The 17,089-nt window shown below is 37.5% G+C and overlaps 1 protein-coding gene and 1 long non-coding RNA gene across 3 annotated transcripts; one reads left to right on the top strand and one right to left on the bottom strand.

Annotated features, from left to right (window-relative positions):
- Window positions 1-1,421: 1,421 nt before the first annotated feature.
- LOC112726319 (putative disease resistance RPP13-like protein 1) lies at window positions 1,422-6,623 on the top strand. Its single transcript, XM_025775653.3, has 3 exons — window positions 1,422-5,203; window positions 5,541-5,607; window positions 6,155-6,623. Exon 1 carries the CDS (start codon window positions 1,565-1,567, stop codon window positions 5,183-5,185), a length of 3,621 nt encoding a protein of 1,206 aa, XP_025631438.1. The 5' UTR covers window positions 1,422-1,564; the 3' UTR covers window positions 5,186-5,203; window positions 5,541-5,607; window positions 6,155-6,623.
- Window positions 6,624-13,563: 6,940 nt separating this feature from the next.
- LOC140176932 (uncharacterized) lies at window positions 13,564-16,067 on the bottom strand. 2 transcript variants are annotated; one of them, XR_011868180.1, is made up of 4 exons: window positions 15,776-16,067; window positions 15,514-15,590; window positions 14,729-14,787; window positions 13,564-14,058 (listed from the first exon to the last, which is right to left on the bottom strand). It is a non-coding gene; the product is annotated as an uncharacterized lncRNA (long non-coding RNA). The 2 variants fall into 2 exon arrangements; XR_011868179.1 differs by lacking the exon at window positions 13,564-14,058 and having other exon boundaries at window positions 14,653-14,787.
- Between the last annotated feature and the right edge of the window lie 1,022 nt (window positions 16,068-17,089).

Genomic DNA, 17,089 nt, shown 5'->3' with positions numbered 1-17,089 from the left:
ATCCTCTTTTCTTTTCTTAGAAGTAATCTTGAAGACAGAAAATTTTTAGTTCCATGCCAACATTTTAACCTCACTCTACCAATATTATTATAACCTCATAGCATAATATATTACCATGATACATGTCTACCTAAAGACATACTTGTCAGTGTGCAGTCACATGAAGTTCATGAGATGGAGAGACAACTATTTCATTTCTATCAACTTCACATAATGGTGAGTTTCTTTCTTTTTTTTTTTTTTTTCTTTTTCTATTTTTTTAAAAAAAATAAAATATAGGCATACGATGAATTTAGCCAATGGTCTAGTTATCCTGATATGTGCAGTTTGTTATAGAATATTTGATCTTTTGGGACATAACTAAAGAATGATCCAACATTGTGTTCATGAGATGTTCACATAACTGCATTATTATGCATTCTCACAAAAGAGTATAGAAAATAAAAAGAAAACAAAGTTTGTAGAATGATAAGTGTGTGCTTGGTTTTGTGATGACAAACACTTAGTCTTGAAATCTTTTTACTTTATGTATTTGTGTAACCTCTGAGTCCTGCAGTAGATACATTGAAGATTGAGCAGAGAAGGTCAAAGATTCTGAAAACAGACAACACTTGGATCCATAGAAATCATGAACAGCAACTGCTTTTCGGGTGAAGTTTGGCAATTTCATCTTCTTGATGTATTTAGGTGACCATCTTCTCAGTGTAGAAGAGATTATGTATGACGAAGTTGTTGCAAAATCAACCTATGTACTGAATATGATTATTGCTGTTAGTTTATTAGTTATTATGTTGTATGATGATAAACATTATTTCTGGAGCAGATTAAATGTGTTATTGCATTGATGTAACTGCATTCTTTTCCCTTTGTTTTAGAAACAATAAACTAATATATTATCACTGTACAAATTATTAAAATAAGACAACTAACATGCATTATTGTTATATCTATACAAAAAATATGGTGCCCAAAGTTTAATATTGTTTCCTCAAAGACTAGCAGTGTCCTTGGTGACACGGAAACAACACCACTTGCAAGAAAGAATTAAAAAAATGAAAAAGTTAGAGCAAAAGCCAATTAAGCTCTCCCCTGCTATGAATTTTCTAAGTTATCACGTCTTGTTGCTAACTGTGTTTGGTTTTTGTGATGACAAATACCACTTTTCTTTTGTTTTTTTTTCAAAGGAAATATAAGATTCAAAGATAACGATGTCATTATGAAAATGTTGAATATTGATGTGCAGTTACATGCTCTTTAGTTTTATATAATTTCCACAAAGACCACTAATACCTTGCTATTAAACAATGTGTTACATCTCTTTTCTTTTAAACAAGAATTAACAAATGGAGTTAGTGCAAAGCCAGCTAAGCAATCCACTTATACCGAATTTTTTATAATTACTTCGAAGACTGATACCACGTGATGTCATGAGTGATGAACACATTCGCTCTCAGTCTTACTTTACACTTTTGAGACTCAAATTCCTGAGTTCAGTTACAAACTTGTGAGCATTGTTACTCTCATTCTAATCTGCAGAATACTCTTACTTTTCCTTGAGATCACCATGAACAAAGTGGGTGAAGCTTTTCTGTCTGGTTTCATCACTGTTCTCCTGGAGAGGTTCATTTCAGCTGAGACTTACAACTTGGTGGTGGGGAAGAAGCTTGGTCCTGAGTTGGTGAGAAGGCTGAAGACTGCTCTCTTGGCTGCTGAAGCTCTGGTTGCTGACGCTGAGCAGAAGCAGTTTGGTAACCAATTGGTGAGGAAGTGGCTGGATGATCTGAGAGATGCTGTCTACAAGGCTGATGACTTGCTGGACCGTTTCTGCATCAAAGCTTCAACTCAGAAGCAGGTACCAACTTTCTTGCCTAGCTTCCTCAATTTTGAAGAAAGGCAGATGGTCAACGAGATAGAAGAAGTGGTCAGAACTATTGAAGATCTTGAGAGATGCAAAGAAAGCCTTGGCCTTGAAAAGATTCCCACTGGTAGCTCCTCATGGAGAGTTCCATCCACTTCTCTTGCAAGAGGGAATGTGTATGGCAGGGAGGATGATCAGAAGGCCTTAGTCCAGATGCTGAATGACAACAATGAGCATCACCTCTCTGTGATCTCTATTGTTGGCATTGGTGGGGTTGGTAAAACAACTTTAGCCCAATGGCTGTACAACAATGAAGAGGAGTTCATGAAGGGATTTGATCTGAAGGCATGGGTTTGTGTTTCAGAAAATTTTGATATTGTTGAGATTACAAGGAATGTCATGAAGGGGATCCTTGGAGGTACTTGTAGTCTCGACGATTTCAATTCACTTCAACATGCTTTGAAAGAAGAATTGTTGAATAAGAAGTTCTTTATTGTTCTTGATGATGTTTGGAGTAATGATCAACATCAATGGAGAAATTTTATAACGCCTTTTCAATACGGGGCTAAGGGAAGTATTATTCTTCTAACTACTCGCAAGGAAAATGTTGGTTTAGTTGCTCAAACAAATTATCAACCTCTCATCCTCAACACGTTGTCAGAAGATCAATGTTGGTCGGTGTTTGCATCCAGTGCATCTTTTCCAGAATCAAATGGGAGCCCGGCACTGGAAGAAATAGGCAAAAAGATAGCTAAGAAGTGTGATGGTCTGCCACTAGCAGCAGAAACACTTGGTTGCTTGTGCAGAAACCATGACGCTGAGGAGTGGGGGGAAATATTAAAGAGTGATATTTGGGAGTTTTCTACGAATGACAGTAAGATAATCCCAGCATTATTAATAAGCTACTTTCATCTACCTCCATATTTGAAACGTTGTTTTGTTTATTGTTCATTGTTTCCCAAAGATTATAAATTTGAGAAAGATGAATTAATCTTGTTGTGGATGGCAGAAGATCTATTACGGGTATCAAATAGAAGAGAGACTTTAGAAGAAGTTGGTAGCAAATATTTTGACGATTTAGCTTCTAGATTATTTTTTAAAGAGCATCAAGATAATGATGACTGTTTTGTGATGCATGATCTCTTACATGACTTGGCAATATTCCTTGCTGGAGATTTCTACTGTAGATTAGAAGAACTTGGTGACAAAGAGGAGTTGGGGAGTCTGACTCGTCATTTGTCATTTGGAAAATTGAATCGTGCAGTCTCAAAAAATTTGAATTCCATTGCTACATTGGAATCTTTGAGGACATCCTTGTATGTCAACGATTTATTTAGCATGGAAAGCGTAGCATCAAAGTTTAAATACTTGAGAGTTTTATCCTTTGATGAACTTGATGTGGTGCCTAATTCAATAGGAGAATTGATCCATCTGCGCTACTTGGACCTCTCTTGGACTGATATTAAGACATTGCCAGAGTCTTTGTGTAGCTTGTCTAATTTGCAAACACTGAAATTGTATTATTGTTATCAGCTAACTACGCTGCCTAGTGGTTTGCATAATCTTGTGGGTTTGCGGCATCTTGATATTAGAGGAACTTCTTTGGAAGAAATGCCCGGAAAAATGAGCAAATTGAATCAATTGCTTGTTTTAAGTTACTTTGTTGTTGGCAAGCACGAAGACAATGGAATCCAGGAGTTAGGAGGGCTGGTAAATCTTCATGGATCCGTTGAGATTAAGAAGTTGGAGAATATTGTTGATGTGAATGAAGCAAAGAGGGCAAAGATAGTGGCTAAGAAGCACATTGATGAATTATCCTTGAAATGGTGTTCAGGTGATGATATGGTTTCAAGCACACAGAAAGAAAGAGACATTCTCGATAACTTGAAACCGCAGAGTGGGATGAAAGAGTTGAAAATCGAGGGATACAAGGGTACAATATTTCCAGATTGGTTGGGGAACTGTTCCTACGAAAACATGACACGTGTATCTCTAAAGTCTTGTAAGAATTGCTGCATGCTGCCTTCACTTGGACAGCTGCCATCTCTTAAGTCCCTGCGCATTGAAGGTTTCGATCAGCTGAGGAGTATTGGGGAGGAGTTTTACAAGAATGAAGGAGATCATCATTCTTCGCATATTGCACCATTTCCCTCACTGGAGAGTTTGAAATTTAGGGATATGGCATGTTGGGAGGAGTGGCACTTACCTGACTCAAAAGCTTTTCCTCAACTTAGGAAGCTTAAAATAAGAAATTGTGGAATGTTGAAGGAAGAGACGCTTAATCAGGTATTCTTCAGAATCGTTTCTTCTTTGTCGGATGTTTCCAAAGTTCACAAAGTACTTATAGGCGACCACTATATAAGACCGCACACCGAGACCATGTATGTTGATGGGGATACTTTATCAATTAGGGGAAGTGAATCTGTGATGGAGTCTGCATTGAAGGCAATGATCAGCATCAACCATCGAAGTTGCTTCCAAGAAACACACATCTTGAGGTGTAGAAAACTAGAATTCCTGCAGCTACAGCAGCACAAGTATGATTTGGTAGAGCTACAAATAGAAGAGAGCTGTGATTCACTGACCTCCTTGTCGTTGGATGTCTTTCCCAATCTCAAGAATCTCAAGATAAAAGGGTGTAGGAATCTGGAATCAGTGTCAATGTCAGAGGCACCACACGCTGCTCTTAAAGAAGTGACCATCATTGAGTGCTCCAAATTAGTGTCATTAGCAGGAGAAGGACTGGCTGCACCCAACTTGACTCATCTTCACTTCAGCTTCTGCTCAGAGTTGGAGGCATTACCACGTGACATGAAGAGTCTACTCCCAAGTTTACACTCTCTCCAGATATATGGTTGCCCAAACATTTGCAGGTTGCCAGAGGGTGGTTTGCCGCCTAACTTGAAAGAGCTTCATGTGCAAATTGGTGAGCAACAAATGAGGGATCTATCCTGGATGTCCAACTTGCACGCCCTCACCTATCTCAAATTTTATGGTTATTACTGCGACAACATAAAGTCATACCCAGAGGTGGGTTCGCTGCCTCACCTTCCCTCCCTTACCACTCTCCAGATAATAGGGTTCTATAATCTGGAGACATTGGAGTGCAACGAGCTTCTCCGCCTCACCTCCCTTCAACAACTACACATTTATTGGTGTCAAAAGCTGGAGAATATGGAAGGAGAAAAGCTGCCTCCCTCTCTCTTGCTACTTCAAATTGATCATTGTGGTTTGCTGGGAAAACACTGCAAGAACAAGCATCAACTAATCTGGCCCAAAATTTCCCACATTCCCACCATTCAAGTCAATTTCAAACAAGTATTCTGAATAGAGATTTCTGAGAAGGTAATTATCTAACTTCGGTTCTTATGCCACCACAATACAATTATACGTGCATAAAATTCCTTTTCCTCAAAAGAAAACACCTCCTTCTTTCTTTAGACATTATTAACTAGTTGGACTGATATAAATTTGCATTTTTTTTCACTCATTGGGAAACCTCTCACTTTCTAGTTGTACTCAAAAGAAATATCCTCTGTTATTCTCAAAAAAGAGTCATTCTTATAAATTCAAAGGCAGGGAATGTATGTATGTGTATATATATATATTGTGTATCCGACATTTGAGAATTTCTTTACATTATCGATAAATGAAATTTACTGTTTTTATCCATCTTCTGCAGTTAGATGGTAATGAAGTAAAAGTGCCCAATGGTGGAGATTTCATCTTATACAATATTTTAGCTTCAGGTTGGTAAATTTACACCACTCCATTCCATTCGAGAATTTACTTTTCCTGTTCTGTTGGGAAAAAGAAAAAATGTTATGAAAGCTTGATTTAGTTATATGCACTGAAGGGTAAAATTGTGTTTCTGCCTTTGCCACTATTTGATATTTATGATAAACTTATTGGTATTGCCATATAGTAACTTCAATTTTATTCTTTTTCTGTCTTTCAAATCTATAGATTTCACTTTCTGTTTAGATGCTATTTACTGTCGATCATTCATAATTTTAGCAAAGAGATAAGTTGAAATCCTTTGAAAATATTCAAGGTAAAATTAAAACTTTCGCCAAACAGTAGGGACATTCTTTAATATGGTTTTCCTTGTTTCCTTTTCTTCTATTCTTTAATCTTCTTTTAATTTCTTTTTACAATATAAAAGAACATGAAACGGTTTGCAACTTCAGTGATAGGCTAAAAGAAAATATAGCTTATTGTCTTGCCTGAAATGGAAACTGAAGCTTCAAAATAATTTAACAATTTTTTCCCTTCTGTTTTTGCCATCTTTTGCAGGTAAAAGTTCACTGATGTTAGAGATTTCATTGCACATGTATATCTATATATATGGAGATGTGAACTGGATTAATGTGTTGGGAAGCAGTAGTGTTTTCTGATTTAGTGATTTCAGCTTTCATTTTAATTGGTATCTACACTAGTTTAAATTAATGACTGATGTGTATCCACACTACATGTGGAGTTGCTTGGATTATTCAATTCAGTGCTTTGCTTCAAAGATAGGAACCATAGATGGTTGTTTGGTTATCAATAGTAGTCATGTTTGAACTAACTTGAATTGTAGCCTTTTTTTTTTTTTTTGTTAAATTTATAATTCAAAGGCATGATGATGATTAACATCATTATTGAACCTAGGCTACAGTAGTGTTACTTATATGTTAAAGCTATGATAATCTACATCTTACCAAGCATGAAACAGTTAATTTAATTAACTTCTAATCAAAGGTGCAACAGCTTTCATTGTTAACTAGTTGAACTATGCCGCCTGGAAATTTGCATTCTTTTCTTCCATTTATTAGGGAAGCTCTCAGCTTGCAGTTGTAGTTCAAGAAATATCTTTTGTTTCTTTGACAAAGTCATTGGCTCATTGCTATCTGTAATACTTATTAACCTTCATATTTTTCAGTAAAATCACCTTTACAAAGAAGATAAGAATTAACATGAAACAAAAATTGAAAGACAGTGAATATCTTTTTTGTGTATCCAACATTTAAGAATTTGTTTAGCTGTATTAAACAAAGAGTTTGATTTACATGGTCATCCAATTAGATTCATGCGTTTAGATGACTTTTGAAGTACTGAGTTTGAAAATTAGTTACCAGAAGCTGTGTTTACTGAGTTTGGCTTCATGTTAGTATCTACACTAGAATGAACAAGATAGAAAAGGAAGACATGATGGACAAAGTTGGAGTGGCACTTCTTAGTGAAAAGCTTCTGAATTTGTTGGTATGTTTCTCTATTCCTCTCTATAATTTTATTTTTGCTGTTTTGCACAGAGAAAAAACAAAATAATAGCTTAATTTGGGGAAAGAAAAGAGTTATAAAATGGTGTTCCTGTCTTTGTCAATTCTTTATGATCAGAGTCAGTTGTTGTCATGACCCGAACCAAGCCATGACTCGCGCTCAAGAGACAAGTCCCTCAGCAAGCCAAACGACTAAATTTTCAGAAAAACGGACAGAATCTCCTCTGTTTCTAGGACCTTACCAACATAAATATTAACTCCCTGTATTAATAATAAACCTCCATTTCCAAGACAACAACAACAACATACTCCAAATTATATCCACAACCAAATATATCCAAAATACGCATCATATATATATATATATATATATATATATATATATATATCAAGTTGATAACTAGAGTATATAGTTAAAACCATAAGTCTTACATAACCAAATCATAATCACTACCTAAACAGTTCAAGATTCAAAATAACATAACCCACACGAGGACCCTGCCTGTGACATATGGAGCATTGACATAATCTAGATTTTGAGCAAAGGTTCCATTACATAATTACTTAGCCCTTGGAAAGAAGAAGGGCTCACCAAAATGACTAAGATCTACTGAGGGGAAGGTGGAATGGAACCTGGAATGACTCCTGTATCTGAAAAACATGAGAATATAATAGGGTGAGTTTTGCAAACATTACATCTATAACCCACACGAGACAATACAGAGTTTACCTTGAAAATTATATTTCTTTTCAGATATGAGAAATTCATATTAATTAATTATACAAACATTAGATAAATAGTTAAGCGGATGAACTAAAATGGGAGTTCTCATTCCAGAAGTCAAATCAAATCAAATATTACACACCTAGGGCGGCTCCACCTCTAAGGGTAGCCCTTTCCTCTAGTGTGCCCGTACGGTATAACAGATCCAACGTGTGGCCTACACGTTAGGCTAGCAACGCCCCTGCTAGCTGAGGTCTGAGCCAGATGCATCTAGGTTAACGTCATAACCGCCGTTAACTACGGTTTTCTAGTCAGAGTCTCCCAAACCAATCCAAACCAAATCACTTATAAAAATCTCTAGTGCTTATAACATACTACTAAATTCCATAGCAAATCAATATATATAGGATTGCATACTAAAATTTAATTAAAATTTAATAAAGTCAAATAAGAAAACATGTATGCTTTACAAAATATATAAATATCGTCTCGTGTGTATTTTTATAAAATTGTAAGTTTCACAAATCAATATTTATTTTCAAAAATTCAGAAATCACAATAATAAAATATTTTCAAACTCCAAAATTAATGATTCAACATAGATATTGATAATAATATATTTAAAAACAATTATAGATATAATATCCACTCATAACTTGATTCCAAAGAACCGGAAGCAACTCTGAGTGCGTCAACGAGCTACCAAATGATGTCCAATAATTCTGCAACTCTAGAAATATGACAATAATGATATTTGTGAGCTACTAATATTGTCAATTAACATAATCTTACTCACCTTGACAAAAGCCCCAAATTTTCTAACCCCTAATAACCCTAATTCGGATTTATATATATCCATAAATATAGAGATGACAAAAATTAGGGATATGGCTAATTATTGAGTCAAAGAGTTACCTTGAAGCCTCAATAACAATTGGAACTCAAAGTTGAATGCTTCTTTCACTCATTAAGTTGACATTCCATGATTTGGGGTTTTGAGAAAATGAGATTTTGAATAAATAGAGATAGAGTAGAAAAAGAAAGGAAGGTAAGATGATGAAGATGAGTTTGATAATAGTGTGAAATTGCAAGAAGAGATGAGAAGATGGAAGAGTTGAATGAGAAGGAAAGAGGAAGGGAGGGTTTTAAGTTGTTGGGAAGAAATAGAAAGAAAATGAAAGAAGGAAGGAGGGGACGGGGGGTACCGAAGGAGAGGGGGAAGGGAAAAAGAAAATTTAAGTGGGGGCATGTGCCCCCACGTGCTTCCACTTTTTTTTTTTTTCCTCGGTTATAACATTCTCTCCCCCTTAAGAAATTCGGTCCCCGAATTTCAAACCCATAAACTATGATAAGTGTGATAGTTACCTTTAGACTCAAACAAATACGGATATTTGTCGCGCATAGCGTCCTCCACTTCCCAAGTTGCTTCTTCTACCGAATGATTCTTCCAAACAACTTTCACAGATGCTATCTCTTTAGAACGTAGTTTCTTTACTTGGCGATCTATTATAGCCACCGGTTCCTCTTCAAATGATAAATCTTCGTTTAGCTCTATGGCTTGTGGTGCAAGCACATGAGATGGGTCGGGAAGGTATTTGCGCAACATTGATACATGAAAGACTGGATGAATCATAGACAACTCAGGCGGCAATGCCAAGCGGTAAGCAACTGCACCTATTCTGTCCAGTATCTCAAATGGACCAATGTATCGAGGACTAAGCTTGCCTCTTTTCCCAAACCTCATCACTCCCTTCATAGGCGACACTCTCAAAAATACCTGATCACCCACTGAAAACTCTAAGTTACGCCTTCTGTTATCAACATAAGTCTTCTGTCTACTCTGAGCTGCTAATAAGCATTCTCTTATTAAGTGAACCTTCTCAATCGCATCTTGTACCAAATTTGGCCCCAAAAGCTTAACCTCACCAATCTCAAACCACCCAATAGGTGACATGCATCTTCTCCCATAAAGAGCCTCAAATGGTGCCATTTGAATGCTGGCTTGATAACTATTATTATAAGAGAACTCGATCAAAGGTAGATAGCTGTCCCAATTCCCACCAAAATCTAGAACACAACACCTTAACATGTCTTCCAATATCTGGATCGTCCTCTCTGATTGCCCATCGGTTTTAGGGTGAAAAGCTGTGCTAAGATCTAGACGAGTTCCTAATGCTTTTTGAAAAGATTTCCAAAAATGAGAGGTGAACTGGGGCCCACGATCTGAAATAATGGGCACTGGAATTCCATGTAGCTTAACTATCTCATCAACATAAAGTTGAGCATACCGAGCTGCACTGAAAGTTGTTTTCACCGGAAGAAAGTGAGCTGACTTCGTCATTCTATCCACAATTACCCAAATTGAATCAAAACCTTTAAAACTACGAGGTAAACCTGTTACAAAATCCATCGTAATCCTATCCCACTTCCATTCAGGTATCTCAATCTGTTGCAATAACCCAGCAGGTCTTTGATGTTCGGCTTTCACCTGTTGGCAAGTTAAGCAATGAGAAACAAAAACTCCTATGTCTTTCTTCATGCCTTCCCACCAAAATAATTGTTTCAAATCTTGATACATCTTATTAGAACCCGGATGAACTGTGTACTTAGAATTGTGAGCCTCCTCCAAAATAGCTTTCTTCAAGTCGGGGTTATCTAGCACACATAAGCGTTGACCGCAACGCAATACATCTTGATCAAGAGAAAAGTCTGAGTTCCTCCCATTGCGAACATCTTCCATAAGTTTTCTTAGTTTCGGATCATCACCTTGTGCAACCTTGATCTGTTCTATTAGGGAAGATTAAGCTCGAACATGTGCTAAGAAAACTCCTGATTCTCCAAGGTCAAATTGAATTCCACCGGCCTCTAATTGATGGACTTCTTCAACAATTGGTCTCCTTCCAAGAGTGATATGGGCCAAGCTACCCATAGATTTTCTACTGAGGGCATCTGCTACAACATTGGCCTTTCCAGGATGATACAAAATGGTACAATCGTAATCTTTTAGCAACTCCATCCATCTCCGTTGCCTCAAATTTAAATCCTTCTGTTGAAATATATACTTCAAACTCTTGTGATCCGTATAGATTTCACAGGTCTCACCATAAAGGTAGTGTCTCCAAATCTTTAAAGCAAAGACGACCGCTGCCATTTCCAGGTCATGAGTTGGATAATTCTGCTCATGCTTCTTGAGTTGTCGCGAGGCATAGGCAATAACGCGGCCATGCTGCATTAATACACAACCAAGTCCTATCCGAGATGCATCGCAAAAGACTGAGAATCCCCCAGACCCAAAAGGTAAAACAAGAACTGGTGCTGAGGTTAGATGAGCCTTAAGTGTCTGGAAACTTTCCTCACAAGCTTCTGACCATTGAAACTTCACATTCTTCTGAGTTAACTTGGTTAATGGTGCCGAAATTCTCGAGAAGTCCTTGATGAATCGCCGATAGTAGCCGGCCAACCCTAGAAAGCTACGAATTTCTGTCACTGTAGTAGGCCTTGGCCACTTCTGAACGGCTTCAACCTTCTTTGGATCCACCATGACTCCATCTTTTGATACCACATGCCCCAAGAATGTCACTTGATCAAGCCAAAACTCACATTTAGAAAACTTAGCATAGAGCTTGTGATCCCTTAAGGTTTGTAACACAATCCTCAAATGATACTCATGCTCCGTAGCACTTTTCGAATACACCAAGATATCATCGATGAAGACGATAACAAAGCGATCTAAGAAAGGTTTGAAGACTCGATTCATTAAGTCCATGAAAGCTGCAGGCGCATTTGTCAGACCAAAGGACATTACTAAGAACTCATAGTGCCCATAGCGAGTACAAAAAGCAGTTTTTGGAATGTCTTCCTCTTTTATCTTCAATTGATGGTACCCTGAACGCAGGTCGATTTTTGAGAAACAGGTAGCTCCTTGAAGTTGATCAAACAAATCATCAATCCTGGGCAATGGATACTTGTTGCGAACAGTTATCTTATTAAGCTGACGATAATCCACACATAGTCGCATCGTTCCATCCTTCTTCTTTACAAATAGAACAGGAGCTCCCCACGGAGAAGTGCTAGGACGAATGAATCCTTTCTCTAGCATATCTTCCAATTGAACTTTTAATTCTCGTAACTCAGTTGGAGCCATACGATAGGGAGGAATGGACACATGTTGGACTCCCGAAGCCAATTCTATGGAAAACTCAACTTCACGGTCAGGCGGCATCCCCGGTAGCTCATCAGGGAACACGTCAGGGAATTCTCTAACAATAGGAACCTGATCAAGACTAGGCACTTTGGCATCAACATCTCTAACAACTGACAGAAATCCTTGGTTTCCCTTATCCATCAATTGCATAGCACTCATAGATGAGATGATGCTAGCTAAAGTGGGACAGTCATCACCCTTAAAAACAAAAGGTGAGATACCCGGTATGTCAAACTTCACAGTTTTGGAGTAACAGCCCACATCAGCATGACAAGCTGCTAACTAATCCATGCCTAAGATGACATCAATATCTTCCATTGGTTCTAAAAGGATTAAATCAGCTAAGGTTTCAACGGTATTAATTCTAACAACACAAGACCGAAATACGACTCGAACCATCGTGGAGACTCCAAGCGGAGTGCCAACATGAAATGGGTGGGATAACAGTTCAGGTTGTTTATCGAAACGAGATGCAAGATGTGGAGATACATATGAATAATGAGAACCCGTATCAAATAACACTCGAGCATCTAAAGAACAAACTTGTAAAGTACCTGCCACCACAGCATGAGAAGCTTGAGCATCTTGACGTGTTAAGGCATGCACACGTGCCTGACCTCTTCCTCTTTGGCTCCCTCCTCTGTTATAGGTCTGACCCCTGCCACCTGCTCCTCTGCCACTAGGACCAGAAGAATTTCCAATAGACATAGCTGAAGATGATGGCATTGGTGTTGTAGGACGTGCAATACCTGGAGCAAAGCCTCCTCTAGAATTTGGACAATCCCTCCTAAGATGACCAGATTGACCACAACCAAAACATGCACCAGTAGCCTTGAAACATATACCGGAATGGTAACTTCCACACTAAAGACAATAGGGCTGAGCTGGCCTTGTCTGATTTGAACCCTGTGCACTAGATTGAGAGGTGCTCTTAACAAAAGGTCTGGGATTCAAAACACTCATGGGAGCAGATCCAGAAGAAGCAACCCCACCAAAAGATGTTTGAGGATGAGCTCGATACCCCGAATAACCTTGCTGATTAGTTTGACCATGATGAGACTGAAATCCTCCTAAACTAGATCCACCAGAAAATTGTCCCTTCATCTTGGGCTTCTTACCAACATCCTTAAAAGCATTTCTCTCTGCTATCCCAGCTTCAATTCCATAGGCAGAGTTTAGGACATCCTTAAAAGACATGCGTCCGACTTCAGGCATAAGAGTAGTGAACATAGGTTCTGCCAATCCATGAACGAAACGACGAACTTTCATCTCTTCTGAATTCACCAAGTACGGAGCACTCTTAGAAAGTCTAGTAAACTCCTTAGCATACTCAATCACTGTCATATTCTCTTGCCTTAATCTTTCAAAGGCAATTGCATCTTCTGCTTGCTTGTTAGCTGGATAAAATCGAGCAAGAAACTCTTCAGTGAACTCTTCCCAAGAAAGAGGAGGAAGTCCAGCTGCTTCTTTACTCTCAAGAAGAGACTCATACCAATATCTTGCTGAACCACGCAAGTTGTAGGATACTAACTCAACAGCCCATTCTTTGGTGCACTTGAGAGCTCGAATAGCTTTCTTTGCATCCTCTAGATATTGTTGTGGATCTTCATCCAATGAATCTCCATTGAAAGTGGACGAATTCAACTTCAAATACTTTTCAATTGACGGCTCTTGATCCCCAAACAATTGATGAACCCTATGAGGCTGAGGATTTGGCGCATTAGGAAGTCTCGCTTCACCCCTATTTTGATTTGTTAGAACCTGTAACACCGCATTAAGAGTTTGATTCATTCCCCTCAATTCAGCTGCTAAGTTTGGTTGAGCCTCTCTTACTGCAGGGTTCTCTTGAACTCTCTCACGGGGTATCTCTCCTTCGCGCCTATCAGCTATCCTTTGGCTCCTTGGCCTTTGTCGAAGCGCTCCAAGTGGCGGAGAAACTGCCCTATTGGATTCAGCAGTATCAGGAGCACCAACAGTTCCACCACGTCTTTTCTTAGGTGGCATCTTCCACCTATCGAGTAAGTAGAGCGATTGAATCACCAACGACATATGTATATGGAGTTCGAAGACAATAGGACAGACAGAAAGAATTATGAGACCAAAAGATTGAGGACAACTTCCTATAGGCCTCTAGTAACATCACACTTTGTGAAAATGGGCCGGCTTCCATTTGCACAATTGTGATCTTACTAAAGGACACTTGCTCCATATTTCACAGGAAAACCTAAGGCTCTGATACCACTTTATCATGACCCAAACCAAGCCATGACTGGCGCTCAAGGGACAAGTCCCTCAGCAAGCCAAACGACCAAATTTTCAGAAAAACGGACAGAATCTCCTCTGTTTCTAGGACCTTACCAACATAAATATTAACTCCCTGTATTAATAATAAACCTCCATTTCCAAGACAACAACAACAACATACTCCAAATTATATCCACAACCAAATATATCCAAAATACGCATCATATATATATATCAAGTTGATAACTAGAGTATATAGTTAAAACCATAAGTCTTACATAACCAAATCATAATCACTACCTAAACAGTTCAAGATTCAAAATAACATAACCCACACGAGGACCCTACCTGTGACATATGGAGCATTGACATAACTAGATTTTGAGCAAAGGTTCCATTACATAATTACTTAGCCCTTGGAAAGAAGAAGGGCTCACCAAAATGACTAAGATCTACTGAGGGGCAGGTGGAATGGAACCTGGAATGACTCCTGTATCTGAAAAACATGAGAATATAATAGGGTGAGTTTTGCAAACATTACATCTATAACCCACACGAGACAATACAGAGTTTACCTTGAAAATTATATTTCTTTTCAGATATGAGAAATTCATATTAATTAATTATACAAACATTAGATAAATAGTTAAGCGGATGAACTGAAATTGGAGTTCTCATTGCAGAAGTCAAATCAAATCAAATATTACACACCTAGGGCGGCTCCACCTCTAAGGGTAGCCCTTTCCTCTAGTGTGCCCGTACGGTATAACAGATCCAACGTGTGGCCTACACGTTAGGCTAGCAACGCCCCTGCTAGCTGAGGTCTGAGCCAGATGCATCTAGGTTAACGTTATAACCGCCGTTAACTACGGTTTTCTAGTCAGAGTCTCCCAAACCAATCCAAACCAAATCACTTATAAAAATCTCTAGTGCTTATAACATACTACTAAATTCCATAGCAAATCAATATATATAGGATTGCATACTAAAATTTAATTAAAATTTAATAAATTTAAATAAGAAAACATGTATGCTTTACAAAATATATAAATATCGTCTCGTGTGTATTTTTATAAAATTGTAAGTTTCACAAATCAATATTTATTTTCAAAAATTCAGAAATCACAATAATAAAATATTTTTAAACTCCAAAATTAATGATTCAACATAGATATTGATAATAATATATTTAAAAACAATTATAGATATAATATCCACTCACAACTTGATTCCAAAGAACCGGAAGCAACTCTGAGTGCGTCAACGAGCTACCAAATGATGTCCAATAATTCTGCAACTCTAGAAATATGATAATAATGATATTTGTGAGCTACTAATATTGTCAATTAACATAATCTTACTCACCTTGACAAAAGCCCCAAATTTTCTAACCCCTAATAACCTTAATTCGGATTTATATATATCCATAAATATAGAGATGACAAAAATTAGGGATATGGCTAATTATTAAGTCAAAGAGTTACCTTGAAGCCTCAATAACAATTGGAACTCAAAGTTGAATGCTTCTTTCACTCATTAAGTTGACATTCCATGATTTGGGGTTTTGAGAAAATGAGATTTTGAATAAATAGAGATAGAGTAGAAAAAGAAAGGAAGGTAAGATGATGAAGATGAGTTTGATAATAGTGTGAAATTGCAAGAAGAGATGAGAAGATGGAAGAGTTGAATGAGAAGGGAAGAGGAAGGGAGGGTTTTAAGTTGTTGGGAAGAAATAGAAAGAAAATGAAAGAAGGAAGGAGGGGACGGGGGGTACCGAAGGAGAGGGGGAAGGGAAAAAGAAAATTTAAGTGGGGGCATGTGCCCCCCACGTGCTTCCACTTTTTTTTTTTTTTTCCTCGGTTATAACAGTTGTTGTGCTGCAAGATTCATATAGGAATAATAAAAGGAATCAGCATGCATGAGCTATATAAGCTTTCAAGATAGAAGGATCAAGTTATTGTTATGTAGTCGTTTTTTTTTAAACCACAGTTTGAATCATTACATAAAATGAATAGTATTAGATGCCTATAATAAACTATTTCTAATATTAAGAGAAATGGTTCTGTAATAATAATTATTTTTTCCTTTTTGGATTTTGATGCATTATCAGACAGATTCACAAGGTGATGAAGGTATGCAGCTAATGCGGACAGGATTCAAGAATATGCTTTCCACATTTAAAGATGACAATCCTGTACCTGAAATAGTCATTAGAAGGTGAAGTTCTGGTGATGCCATCAGGAGCAATTTCATTCCTATCAGCTTCACTCATTGATCTTTATCTTGGTATGTGCAGTTTGTACATATATTAACCTGCAAAGATTCAAATGATTCAAGAAAAAGCATTGTCATAGAATATTTGATCTTTTTGGACTGAATTGAAGAGGATAGCTACAAATATACAGGGTTATTTTTATGGAAAGTCAGTGTATTATGTGTATGGAAAAATTTTTCCTTTTATAACTTGTAGTATTATAACCATCAATCACTTTAGTTTCTTTATAATTGCTCTACTTCTGCTTTGACTTCCTGTTTTTGGGTGTCATGTCTTTTCACTGCTAACTCTAAAATCAAACCAATAATCCAACATTGTGTTCATGAGGTATTCACATAAGTGTGTTTGTGGTTATTGTGATGACATTATGACAAACACTTAGTCTTGAAATGTATATATATAATTTGTGTTTCAGGAGATACTTTGAAGATCAAGCAGCACTTGTCTTGAGAGCATTGCAGTTTTGGCTGGAATGGATATTGAATGCCAGTTTTAGTCAAAAGAAGCAAAAGAAATGAAGAAT

This window comes from Arachis hypogaea, chromosome 12 (genome assembly GCF_003086295.3).
Source record: "Arachis hypogaea cultivar Tifrunner chromosome 12, arahy.Tifrunner.gnm2.J5K5, whole genome shotgun sequence".
Lineage (NCBI taxonomy): Eukaryota > Viridiplantae > Streptophyta > Magnoliopsida > Fabales > Fabaceae > Arachis > Arachis hypogaea.
This window is presented reverse-complemented; position numbering and strand designations above follow the sequence as displayed.

What these genes read in the sequence shown, in the direction of transcription:
- LOC112726319 (XM_025775653.3), top strand. Translation starts at nt 1,565, where the DNA reads ATGAACAAAGTGGGTGAAGCTTTTCTGTCTGGTTTCATCACTGTTCTC.